This window comes from Chrysochloris asiatica, unplaced genomic scaffold (genome assembly GCF_000296735.1).
Source record: "Chrysochloris asiatica unplaced genomic scaffold, ChrAsi1.0 scaffold00239, whole genome shotgun sequence".
NCBI classification, from domain to species: Eukaryota; Metazoa; Chordata; class Mammalia; order Afrosoricida; family Chrysochloridae; genus Chrysochloris; species Chrysochloris asiatica.
This window is the reverse complement of record NW_006408757.1, coordinates 1,374,194-1,388,094: the sequence shown is the minus strand read 5'-3', so window position 1 is coordinate 1,388,094 and position 13,901 is coordinate 1,374,194. Positions and strand designations below refer to the sequence as shown.

Here is a 13,901-nt window from a genome sequence, read left to right as displayed (position 1 = left end):
TATGGATGTGAAAGCTGGACAGTGAATAAGGAAGATTGTAGAAGAATCGATGCCTTTGAATTGTGGTGTTGGAGGAGAATACTAAAAGTGCCCTGGACTGCCAAAAGAACTATAGATCTGTTTTGGAAGAAGTGCAGCCAGAGTGCTCCTTAGAGGCCAGGATGACTAAGTTTCATCTCTCATACTTTGGACATATTGTCAGGAGGGAACAGTCGCTGTAGAAGGATGTCATGCGGGTAAGATGGAGGGTCAGAGAAAAAGAGGAAGACCCCCCAATGAGATGAATCAGCCAGGTGGCATCATTAATGGCATTGAGTGTGGCAGTGGTAGTGAGGTTGACCCAGGATCGGACATTGTTTCGTTCTGCTGTGCATGGGGTCGCTATGAGTTGGTTCCGACTCTATGGCACCTGACAACAACAACCATATTTGTTACTTCTGTGTAGCAGTAGAAGTTCATTTTCAAAACAGATAAAATTCAGTCTTTAGGTGTGAATGTTATGAATGACTGTTTTTTTTTCTTTTTTGTTTTTTTAATTTCTTAATTGTTTGGGATCCTTAAGCATGCAAAGCCTCAGAGAGGAGGGTCCACAAAGGAACCAGGTTTGTCTTATGGCATATCCAGTTAAGCCAGAACTGGGAATGCCCCTGGGTCATCTACATCAGGAGCAGAAGCACTTGATTTGTGAGTCCTGCTGCCATGATTGGAACACGGCAACACTCACATCCACCTCTTCCTCCCCTGCCACCATGTCCTGGGTGGCCAAGGTCTCCAAAGTTAATCTCCAGCTGAGACTTTATATCATTTGCTGGCTTCCGGAAATGATGGTCCATAACTGAATCTTCAGCGTGAGCCTCTTCACTCTGACTTATGAAGAACAAATCCCTTCTTCCACTGTCCATCAGCACCTTCATTTGGTTTTCGGATATTAAATTCTACTTTTGCCTGGTGTTTATTTTCAATAACCTTCCATTCATCCAAAGTCATCTCTTTTGGACCCTCTTCCTTTACCTCTTCACCTTCATTCTCCTTATTATCAGTGTCAGCCACTGGATGTTCTTCACCTTCAAGTGTTTCCTCAGTCACATTTGATTGATCCAAGTCAGTTAATTCATCTTTGACAGTTCCCCACTTGTGAGATCTGCTACCTCCAAATTTGTCTTCATGTTTCACACCAGATATATCACTTCTACTGGTGGTGGTGGCTGTGTGCCCGTGTAGTCGGTTTCGACTCACAGAAACCCTGTACTGGGTTTCCGAGGCTGTAAAAATCTTTACAGGAGCAGAAAGCCTCATCTTTCTCCCATGGAACAGCTGGTAGTGTCGAACTGCTGACTTGTGGTTTGCAGCTCAATTCGCAACCACTATTCTAACAGAGTTCCTTATCTATGCCTATCAAATTCACGTTTGTCACGGGAATCAAATCCGTCTCCTCCTCCCATTCCACGTCCACCGCCTTGAATAGGCCAGTCAATAATTGGTCTATCAACTGACCTTCACCCTTTCCTTCAAGTGATTTTTCAAATAGCCTTTCCCAAGGTGGTCGCCTTTCTGGTCGTCTATCATTTGTTTTTCCTTCACCCTGAAGTTGTTGATCAGGTCTTCTTCCAACACATCTTATTCCTTCTTTCTTAAGTGCCACAGGCAGCTGCATCTCTTCTTTCTTGTCAGCCACGCCAACATTGGGGGGCAGTGGGTTCTTACCGTCTTTCTGGTACTCTTTATGCAGCTGTTTGCCTGCCGTCCCCGGACCCCCAATTCCGTCTCCACCAGCTTCGTTTTTCTTGTTCTCTGCTGCCTTTAACACCTCCAAGGGATCCGGTTTATTGTCAAATAACTGGTCGAATCTGTTGGTGACGTTGCAGCCGAAGTCTTCTTGTATGTTAGTGCCCAGGCATGATGGTGGCTCTGGGCGCGTTCCTCCACAGATTGCAGTGGGTCGGGCCGAGTCAAGAGCGCCTGCTTCAGCTCTTTCCACAAGATGGCCAGGCCCAGAGAGGGGACCGTCTTCTCTCTAGGCCATTCATTTTTCTATGGAAACTCAGCTATGTGGCAATAATATCTTGTTACAATAATATCTTATAGTCATACAATTTCTAGGTTTTCTTAAATGTTGATATCTTTCCTGGTGTTCTACTGTCAAAATAGTAGTTTACAATAAATTCATCTGTGAGATGATTCAAATTGATTGGTGCTTAACTTGATAGTGTTACAATCTCCATCATATGAACTCCATTTCTGGGGTAATAAGGGATATAAAGAAAATCTCAGAGATCCCTGGGGGGAAAGTAATGTTACTGCATTTTTTCCCCTGTTAAACATACTTAGAAGTAGCATATGCTTTGATGATATTCTGGGGTACAGGGAGAAGTTATCCTTTCTTTCTTTGTTTGTCACAGGCAGCCCTGGAGGCATTAGATGAGCTGGACCTGTTTGGTGTGGAAGGTGGGCCCCAATCAGTTATCCATGTCTTGACTGATGAAGTACAACACTGCCAGGTAAGAGAATAATGGAATGTCTATGTTATATCAAATTTTATTCTTATTCAGACTCATACTTAGCATGGAATTTAGATAAAGAAGACCTGAATAAGAGTATAACACCCGATTTATTACCATTTTTAAAATATCAATATTCTATGTTGAGATAAACCCAGATATACCATGGGTTATAAAATAGATTATAATCCTGTCTTCTAACCTGATGTTATAAAGGTATCCCACCAGTATACGGAATCTTACATTGCAATATAACAGTCTGTCTTCCTGAGTTTCTAAATAAAGAAAGAAAATTCAAGATGATATATGTACAGTGCTTTTCTTGATAGTAGTTCTAACACATTCTCTTGTCTCTGGTTGATTCTAAGATTAGATATTTGAAGATTAGTCTATTTAAATGATAGCATATATCTTCAGTTTGTTTAGGATTACTCTATCATTAATGTGATAAATTTTCTCCTTTTCTTTAAACTCTGATTCAAGATACTAAGTGTTCTAGGGACTATAAACTCACCGTCTAATTTTAAAACCACAAAGATGTATGTGTCAGGAGCTGAACCTTCACCATCGTTCCATGTTCTCTTAATGTTATGCTTCATGTTGTTGTCAAGTGCCATGAGTCAGTTCCAACTCTGTATATGGTTTCTGAATAGCAGCTGGTGAGCTTGAACAACTGACCTTGCAGTTCAAACCGACCTTGCAGTCCAGTACATTAACCCACAGTGCCAAGCAACATGATTTAGGGTTACCTATTAGCAGCTGTTTAAGAATCAGGGTAGGGAACCACTGCAAGTACACTTAAGATGATTAATACAAACAGCTAGTTTTCAATGCTTTTGCTATGAAATAATGTGTATGTCTCCTTCCAAATGATCTTTTTCCATATAGGTTTTTTTTAATGGAATTGTTAATTTTACAATCCCAGTGTATTTATTAATGTACTACATGATTTCTTTTCTCTTAGTCTATTCTGAATTCAATACTCCCGCGAGCTTCAACATCAAAAGAAGTTGATGCTAGTCTACTTTCAGTTATTTCTTTCCCAGCCTTTGCTGTAGAGGACAACCGTTTGGTGGAGCTTACAAAACAGGAGATCATCACCAAGCTTCAGGTATACTTACTGCTTTTCTCTTCTGTAGGACTATGACTTTAAAGGGAAACTTGGGGGCTTTGAGCATGGACTGTGACAATGATTTAAAGAAAGTGTTACCATTTTTAGTTATTCTTTTATAACCAGTTTCTTTTTAAAAACCTATCTTAAAACGTGTTAAAGTGTTTACAGTCATTGCTGGTAAGGATGTAAAATAGTACAGTCACTTTAGAAAATAGTTTGGCAGTTTCTTACAAATTTGCATATATACCTACCATGTTGTTGTTAAGCGCCATCGAGTTTATACCGACTCATAGCAACCCTAAGGAGCTCTGTAGCGTAGTGGTTACGAATTGGTCTTCGAATCTTAAGGTCAGCAGTTCGAAACTACCAGCTGTTCTGCTGGAAAAAGATGAGGCTTTCTGCTCCCATAAAGATTTACAGCCTCAGAAACCCTGTACAGAGTCACTATGGGTTAGAATCGACTCAACAGCACTTAACAACAACATAGAAACTCTGTATAGGGTTGCCAAGGAGCGGCTGTTGAGTTTGAACTGCTGACCTTGCAGTTCAAACCGACCTTGAGGTGGAGTGGTTATTCAGCGGTGCCACACCAGGACTAAGATTGTGGGTCATACCTACAATTTAACCCAACAATCTTACTCCAAGGTAACCATACTATAAAAATGAAAACTTATGTTCACACAAAAATCTGAATGCAAATGTTTGTAGAAACTATCTTAGCTATCTAGTGCTGTTTTAAAATAGAAATACAAGTGGTTATTTTAAAAAATGGTAATTTACTATCTCACAGTTTTGTGGTTGTAACAACTTAACAGCAGTTATGTGTCATCAAGTCAGTTCTGACTCGTAGCGACCCTGTATAGGTTTTCTAAGGAATGGCTAATGAGTTTGAACCACTGACCTTTTGGTTAGCCGTCCAGTGCTTATCCTACAGTGCCACACCAGGACTCCCCTCACAGTTTAGGAAGCTAGAAGTCTGAATTCAGGGTGCTGGTTCTAGGGGAAGGCTTTCTCTCTGGTTGCTCTTGGAGAAAATCCTTGTCTCTTTTTAATTTCTGTTTCTTGATTCCTTGGACACCTCATATAGGCATATGTTTTCCCCCATCCTGCTTGTTAGTTTGGTTGCTTGCTCAGTCTGCTGTTTTATATCTCAAAATAGATTCAACTTAAGATACAAACTACACTGATATTGCTTCATTAATAAAACAAATAAAACCCATTCCCAAATGGGATTATAACCAAAGGCTTAAGATGTACAACACACACATATATACGCATTTGGTTTTAAAGCACTTTATTAGACTAGAGGAAGTTATTTGTTTTTGTTTTTCTTAAAGCTATTATTGTGAATTGAATGATATGTATATATGGCAGACATCAGTTTTGCAATGATTACAATCCCCTCTATGTACCATCAGTTAACAATATTTGCCTCTAGTCCTTTTTTTTATGTACACAAAACCACGCAGGGATATATAATCATTTAAACAACCAAAGGGTACATTTTATAAGCCAGCCTCTTGCCGACGAACACACACCTTTTTTTTTCCATGAGTCCTCAGCTGCACTATCTCTCCATGAGTCCTCAGCTGCACTATCTCTCCATGCCATCACCTCTGCCTCCTTCTCTTGTGTTGCTGCTTCTCTGGTTGGGATTCAGTTCCTGGAATATAAGATTAGCTACCTCCCCCTCCCTTTTTGTTACACATCTTCTACCTTTACAGTTGTGACAATCGCAATTAGTCATGATAACAATTATTCACTATTGAATAAAAAAACTGCTAGCCCCATCTCCTTTCACCAGACCCATCTAGACAAGATGAAAACTATTCAGTGGGGATTCTACCTTTCCCCGCACACTCTAAAACTAAATTCGCTCTTGAAAACTTGTAAGCCAGCCACTTCATGCTTTTATAGCACCCCACCTCATTTGACGTAACCAGTGTCAAAGTTGCCCATCCCTATCAGCCCTGTGTAATGAGGGGATAGGGTTAATCCTTGATTTGAAGACTCCTTCCCTCTCAGTTGATAATTTGAGCTACTATGTCCATAAGAAAAGGTCAAGTTCATTAAATTGTAGCAATTTACAACTTACTTGCTTCCTGTTTCAAATTTCTTTCTCTTCCTCTAGTTGAGTTCTGATCATTAAGCCGTCCAAGCTAGGTCAAAAGGTTACTATGTACAAGTTTGGATATTCTTGCTCATCTCTCTCTACTTCAAATCATCTGGCTGCTTCATTTACAGCTCGAGCCATCAGTGGCTAGGTAAGTGGCCATGGGCTCAGGAGTTCCCAAGTCTCCCCAAATTTCAGACCAACCAGCTATTCCTCTTTTCTCTCTCATCTCAAGGTCAACAGGAGTCTGTGGAATATGGTTGAACTCAGCTTATGTCTTCCTTATTGCTTTTCCCCAACTTCTTTTTATAAGTAGACCAACGTGGTCACCAACAAGTTGACAAGTCTGCTCATGTGTTCCCTTTGAGTTTCAGTCTTGGAAGAGGGTTTGTCCTGAAGGTGAATAGCTTGCTTATTCTTGTAATAGCCAACGAGTCTGCCTGTTTTGTTTTGGTTTTGGGTTTTTTTGCCCATTCTGATCTTTCTTTTAAGAAGTATCTTCTATTCCTCAGGCCCCTTCAGGTTGGTCTGCATGTCTTTTGAAGTGAGAATGTCCCACTTCATTCTGGATGAGGTTGTGGATGAGGTTCAGGATTCCACGTCAGGCCCTACACTCTACATAGGTTTCACAAGAAGGCTATTTTGCTGGGCAAGTTATGGTCTGAAGATGGGCTTACATACTTTCTGTAATCGTATTTCCCTATATTCCTTTCTATCCCACTCAAATGTCTATTTTACAATAGTAGGCAAGGGAAACCAATATCCATAAGACAGTCAAGCACCTTAACATTATTTCCTGTTTTTTACACATTCAGACTAGGCCTCCACTCTTTTATCACAACCTCTGTCTCATATAGCCCATGGAAACTTGCCCAAGTGTTCCCCTATCTTCCTTGTTCTTCCACCCCTCCCCCTTCTTGTGTATTGCCCTCCCTTTCCTTGTATATTTCCCTCCCCATCACCCGAGCTGTGATGTGACTATCCCCCAATCTGTGCCTTACTGCCTCCCCCCACCCCCCACGGTAACAAACAATTTTTTTCTTTTAATATGAACATCATATTAAAAGAAAAAACAATGGTCTTATAAAACATTTGTCCTTTTATATCTGACTAATTTCACTCAACATAATATCCTCAAGGATATTATGTTGATTGAATGTCCTCAAGGTTCATCTATGTTATGAAGTGTTTTGCAGCTTCATTGTTATTCTTCAAGGTAGCATAGTATTCCATTGTGTGTAGGTACCAAAGTTTGTTTATCCATTCTTCAATTGATGTACATTTAGGCTATCTCCATCTTTTTGCTATTACGAATACTGCTGCAATAAACATTGGAGTGCATATATCTACTCATGTTCTGGTTTGTATTTCTTGTGGTTATATACCAAGTAGAAGAATTGGTGGATCATAAGGTATTTCTATTTCTAACTTTCCAAGGAAGTTCCCTACTGTTTTCCAGAGTGGTTGAACCATTTTACAGTCCCACAGTGTAGGAGTGTCCCAGTTTCTCCACATCCTCACCAACATTTATTGTCCTCTGCTTTCTTGAATTTTGCTGTTATTTCTGGTGTGAGATGATAGCTCATTGTTGTTTTGATTTGCACCTCTCTAATAGCTAATGATCATGAACATTTCTTCATGGTTTTTGACTGCCTGAATGTCTTCCTTGGTGAAATATCTATTCATATTCTGTGCCCATTTTTTTTTTAAAGGTTTTTTATTGTGGATTGAGTGAAAGTGTACAGGGCAGATCATCAATTTTACATTCAACAAATCATACACCTTGTTTCATTACAATGGTTATAATCCCCTCCATGTACCACCAGTTAACAGTATTTCTCTGTATTCACTTTAGCTTTAAAAAAAAAACAAAAACAAAAAAACCCCTCAAGCATATATAATAATTTACACCTCCAAAGGGCACATTCTGCAAGTCTGCCTCATGGCCACAGGGTCTTAGTCCCTCTCTTCCCATGAATCTACAGTACTCAGCTGCTCCCTCTCTCCATGTCCCCATCTCTGCCTCAATCTCTGGTGTCGCTGCTTCTCTGGATAAGGTACCACATTCTGCTTGTGCTCTTCTTCCTTGATGGTCCTAGGGTCCTCTGTTTCTGGATTGTAAGATTAATCACTCCCCTGTTTTTGTTACAAAATTTCTACCTTTACAATTGTAACAGTAGCAATTAGTCATGATAGCAATTATTCACTATTGAATCATATGAATCTTATCCCCGTCTCTTTTCACTAGAACCATCTAGACAAGATGAAAACTACTCAGTGGGGACTCTTTCTTCCCCCACACACTCTTAAACTAAACACCCTCTTGAAAACATGTAAGCCAGTTACTTCGTGACTTTATCACCCCCTCATTTAAGGTAGCCAATGTCTAAGTTGCCCAGCCCTATCTACCCTGTGTACAGAGGGGATACCACTGGTACATGACATGAAGATTCTTTCCCTCTCTGTTGGTATTTAGAGTTACTGCCTCCATGAATATGTCATGTTCATCAAATTGTAGCAGTTTACCCTTGTTTCCTTTATGATTTTTTTTTTTTGGTAATCTTCTTCTAGACAAGTTCTGATTATCAAACCAGCGAGGCTAGGTCAAATGGGTACTGTCTGCAAGTTTGGGTGTTCTTGTGCATTTTCCTCACTTCATAACAGCTAGATGCTTCACTCTGAGCTCTAGTCCTCTGTAGCTATGTCATTGTCCATGGGCTCAAGTGTCCCCAGGTCTCACCACACTTTAGACCAAGCAGCCCATCCTATTTTCTCTCTCATCTCCAGGTCAATGGGAGTCAATGGACTGTGGTTGAACTCAGCCCATTTCTTCATTGCTGCCTTTCCCCCTTTTCCACTGACAAGTAGACCAATGCGGTCGCCAGCAAGCTTACATGCCTATTCTCGTGTTCCCTTTGAGTTTCAGTCTTAGAGGGGCATTTGTCCTGAAAGAACTTGATTGCTTGCTTTGATGGCTTCCCGCTTATTCTTGTAGTAGCCAATCTTGCTGACATTTTTGTTTTGGGTTTTTCCGGATGACCTTTTTTGAAGATGCATCTTCTGTTGCTCTAGTTGTTCCAGGCTGGTCTGCTTGTCCTTGCTAGTGGGAATGTCCCACCGCATAAGGTTCTGGATGGGACTCAGGATTCCACTTAAGGTGCTATACTCTGCAAAGGCTTTGCAAGAGGCTTGTTTCACTGGGCAAGTTCTAGAACCCCGTTTAGGTATTCCAATCAGTTATAGGCTGAAGACGGGCTTACAAGTTTTCTGTAATCAAATTTCCTGACATTCTTTTCTATCCCACTCAAGTGTCTATTTTACAATAGTAGACAAAGAAAACCAATATTCATAAGACAGTCAAGCATTGTAGTAGTATTTCCCATCTTCAAACTATGCCTAGATCCCTTTATCACAGAGCCTTGTTGTTCCAAGGTTGAGCATGCATCACTATTTACCTCTGTCCCACTTAGGCAATGCAAACCTGTCTCAGTTGTTCCACTATCTATCTTGTTTTTCCACCTCCTCCCACTTCTTGTATTGCCCTCTCCAACACATGAACTAAACCCCCCACCCCAACCCCACTGTTGTGGTTACCTTATATTCCATTAATTCTTCCCTCCATTTAAAACAGTCTATTTTATTCTGTAATCTACCTGAACTTCTCACCACCTGGATCTCTGTTCCTCTGTGTTTACCTTCTTTCACATTGTAATTGGTTTAATCATAGACTGACATCCCGGATCCTCTGTTCTTATCATTTTATTCTGTTCTTGACTCGTCCATTTGTCAATTGAGTTCAGGGTGATGCTGCCACATACGTCATTCTCTGGTTGTTGTCTGTTCTTGTTGGTTCTCGATCCACAGAACTTCCTTTAGGATATTTTTCAAAGCAGGGTTGGTGTAGGCAAAATCCCTTAGCTTCTGTTTGTCCTGGAATGTTTTGATTACACCTTCATATTTGATTGACCACTTTGCTGGGTAGAGGATTCTTGGTTGGAAGTTTTTTTTCTTTCAGGGTTTTATATATGCTTCCCCATTGCCTTCTTGCTTGCATGGTTTCTGTTGAGAGATCCGAGATTAAACTATTTTGCTTGCCTTTGTATGTTACACTTCTCTTTCCCCTATCTGCTTTCAGGATTCTGTCCTTATCTTTGAATTTGGAGAGTTTGATTATTATATGTCTTGATGATTTTCTTTTCTGGTCTATCCTTCTTGGGGTTCGTTGTGTTTCTTGAATGCTTATCTTTTTGCTTTTCAGGATGTTAGGGAAAGTTTCTTCCAGTAGCTCTTCTATTATCTCCTCTGTGGACTTGTGTGATTCTTCCTGTTCTGGAATACCAATAATGCTTAAGTTATTCCTCTTCATGCTGTCCAACATGAATCTTAGAGATCTTCTTCAGATTTTTTTAATCCTTTTTTGTGCTTGCTCTTCTATATTCGTAGTGTTGAGAGATTTATCTTCTAACTCACTAGTTCTGGCTTCTATCTCTTCAGTTCTACTCCATTGCCCTTTCAGTGCATTATCCATTTTTTATATTCTATTATTAATCACTTGAACCTCTGTCTGTAGCTTTTGAATTTTGAATTGAGTTCAGGGTGATGCTGCCACATACGTCATTCTCTGGTTGTTGTCTGTTCTTGTTGGTTCTCGATCCACAGAACTTCCAATGCTGTATCTATCTTATTTTATTGTTCCTGTAGTGCTTTACCGACTTCTTCCTTATTTTTATCAACTCTGAATTCTTTCTCAGGCATTTCCAAACCCTGACCATCTTCCAGTATCGAGTGTAGGTCTACTTCCAGCTCATTTGCCTCAGTCACTTTATATCATTTCTGATGAGATATGGTCATCTGTTTCTGTTTTTTTGTATGTTTTTTGTTTTGGCATATTCACAGGAGTTATCCGTGGTCTTAAAACTTAGATGGGTGTGTATTTTGGTATTTTTTATGCTTTCTGATTGCCTCCAGGTAGACATGATCAGGAGATGGGCTTCCCTTTTCACTCTTCTTCCTGAGAAATTTCAAGATGTCACTGTTGGTCATTGTGATGTAACTCAGGATTTAATTTTCAGACTATTTCCTTTTTAGTCTGCTTATTCCACTCCATGGAGTCCTGGTGTGGTGCTGTGGGCTAATTCATCAGACTGTAAAGTCATTTGAACTGCAATGTTTGTGGTTCAAGCTCATCAGTTGCTCCTTGGAAATCCTATACAGGGTTGCTATGGGTCGGAATTGAATCGATGGCATTTAACAACAAAAATTTCGCTCCACAATCCCCGTTCAGGCCTTTTTCCTAGTGATAAACAGTTCAGGGCCAGCTGAGGCTATTTTGTACTCCCGTTTGGTTTTAAGTGTAAACTGTCACTTTACATTTTGAGGAGATCTATGCCTATGCGTAGCAGAATCCTTCGGGGTTGGGGGTGGGGTTTCCACTCACTCAGGCACCACCTCTAGTCACCAGAATGGAGATGAACAACAAGCGAGAGACCAATGAACAGATTTAAAAAAAAAAAAAAGAATATCCAACCTTAATCTCCACAGTTCTGTCAGGCATCTGTGGCTGCTCTGATCTTTCCCCCACTTGGTCTCTCCTAAGATGGTGGCCCGGGAGCAGCTTAGTGTCTTGGATTAAAAATCAATAGATTTTTAGCTTCTGCTAGAAATTCCCCTAACTGTAAGCCTTCCAACCTTCTAAATATTCCTTTATATGTGGTTCAGAGTTCTGATAACATCCTCTGAGCCTGCTTGTTTTGGTATTCTGTGTTATTACTGATGGAGCTCCTCACTGCACTTCTACCCAATCCACCATCTTGTTTGTTCTCCCTGTGCCCATTTTTTAATTGGGTTATTTGTCTTTTTCTTGTAGATGTCTTGTAGTTTCCTATAGATTTTAGACACCAGTCTGATGTCATTGCAAAAATATTTTTACCATTCTGTGGGTTCCTGTTTGACTCTTTTGGTGAAATATTTTGATGCACATAAGTTTCTAATTTTTAGAATGTCCCAATCACCTATTTTGTCTTCTTTTGTTTATGCAATTTTTGTAATGTTTGACAGTCTATCTGTGCCCTTTATTGTTGTTGTTTCTAAGTGCCGTTGAGTCAGTTCTGACCCATGTTGTCCTGTATACAGTTTCTGAGGAGCAGCTGGTGAGCTTGAACTGCCAACCTTATGGTTCAAACAGGCTTTGCCATCCAACACTTTAACCCATAGCACCACACCAGGACTTCTTTATTAGAACCCTTAAATTTGTCCCTAAATTTTCATTGATGATTTTTATAGTTCTGGGATTTATGTTTAGGTCTTTAATCCATGCTGAGTTGGGTTTTATATAAGGTATAAGGTAAAGGTCTTGTTTCAATCTTTTGCATATTGTTTTCCAGTTCTGTCAGCGCCATCTGTTTTGTCAAAAATCAGTTGGCTGTATGTGGCTGCATTAATTTCTGGATTCTTGATTCTTTTCCATTGATCTATGATCTTTCCTTGTACCAGTACCAAGCTATTTTGACCACTGTAGCCATGTAGTAAAATTTGAAATCAGGGAGTGAGAGGCTTCCAACTTTATTCTTTTTCTTAAGCAGTGCTTTTCTTATCCTGGGTCTCTTTCCTTTCCATATAAAATTTATAATCGTTTTTTCTATCTCTTTAAAGAATGTCAGTGGAATCTGTATTGAGATTGCATTATTTATGTAGATTGATTTTGGTAGTATTGAATTTTCACAATGTTGAGTCTTTTTAACCAGGAACATGGTTACGAACATGGTCTTCCATTTTTGTAAATCTTTGTTGGTTTCTTGTAGTAGTGTTTTGTAGTTTTCTTTGTATAGGTCTTTTGTTTCTCTGGTTAGATTTATTCCTAAATATTTCATCCTTTGGGTGGCTACTGTAAATGGTATTGTTTTCCTAATTTCTTTTTCTGTGCTGTCATTAGCACAAAGGATTTTGACTGATTTTTGTATATTGATCTGCCATTTTGCTGAATCTTCCAGTGAGTTCCAGTAGTTTGTTTTGCTGAGTCTTTGGGGTTTTCTATGTATAGGATCATATCAAATGCAAATAGACAGTGTTTTACTTCTTCTTTGCCAATTTTGATCCCTTTCATTTCCTTATCTTGTCTTATAGCTCTGTCTAAGACTTCCATCTCAATGTTGAATAGGTGTGGTAATAAATGGCATCCTTAGCTGGTTTCTGTTCACAAAGGGAAAACTTTCAGTTACTCTCTATTGAGAGAATGATGTTGGCTGTTGGTTTTGTTTATATGCTCTTAATTATGTTGAGGAATTTCCCTTCAATTCCTACTGTGTTGAGCGTTTTCATCAGGAATGGCTGTTAGATTTTGTCAGACACCTTTTCTGCACCAATTGATATGATCAAGTGGTTCTTTTCTTTTTTTTAATGTATATGGTGGATTACATTGATTGTTTCTCTAATATTGAACCATTCTTGCATCCTTGATCTCACTTTGTCATGATGTATTATTTTTTTGATGTGTTGTTGAATTCTATTGCTTACAATTTTGTTGAATGTTTGATAAAATTAACTTGTGAAGCCATCTGGACTTGGACTTTCTTTGGTTGGGAATTTCTTGATGACCTTATCAATTTCTTCTTTTGTTATAGGTCTGTTCAAGTTTTCTACTTCATTCTGTGTACATTTACGTAGGTTGTTTTTTTCTAAAAATGTATCCATCTCCTCTAAATTTTCAAATTTGTTGGAGTACAACTCTTCATCATATTCTTTTATTATCCTTTTTATTTCCCTTGGTTCTGTTGTGGCATCACCCATATGGGTTTCTTATGTGTGTTATTTGTGTCTTCTCCCTCTTTGATTTAGTTAGGTTTGCCAATGGTTTGTTGATTTTATTAATACTTTTGATGAACCAGCTTCTTTTCCTGTTGATTCTTTCTATAGGTTTTTTTTTTATTATCTTATTTATATCTGTTCTAATCTTTATTATTTCTTTTCTTCTGGTGACTGTAGGTTTATACTCCTGGTCTGTTTCTAATTGTTGGAGCTGTTGTTCTAATGTATTGATTGTGGTTCTTTCTTCTGTTGGGATGTGTGCATTTATTACTATAAATTGTCCTCTCAGCATTGTTTTTTGATTTTTTTTCCTTTTATTGTGTGATAGTTTACATGGGGGAACATTAGCTTTACACTCATTCTATCATACATC

The 13,901-nt window shown here is 39.2% G+C and overlaps 1 protein-coding gene and 1 pseudogene across 1 annotated transcript in view; one reads left to right on the top strand and one right to left on the bottom strand.

Annotated features, from left to right (window-relative positions):
- Window positions 1-13,901, top strand: part of PHKA1 (phosphorylase kinase, alpha 1 (muscle)) — a 436,562-nt gene that overhangs the window by 155,892 nt on the left and 266,769 nt on the right. The window contains exons 7-8 of the mRNA XM_006873408.1: window positions 2,400-2,498; window positions 3,463-3,609. Coding sequence (XP_006873470.1) covers window positions 2,400-2,498; window positions 3,463-3,609 — 246 coding nt within the window. The remainder of the gene's footprint in view (window positions 1-2,399; window positions 2,499-3,462; window positions 3,610-13,901) is intronic.
- LOC102829777 lies at window positions 625-2,222 on the bottom strand (annotated as a pseudogene).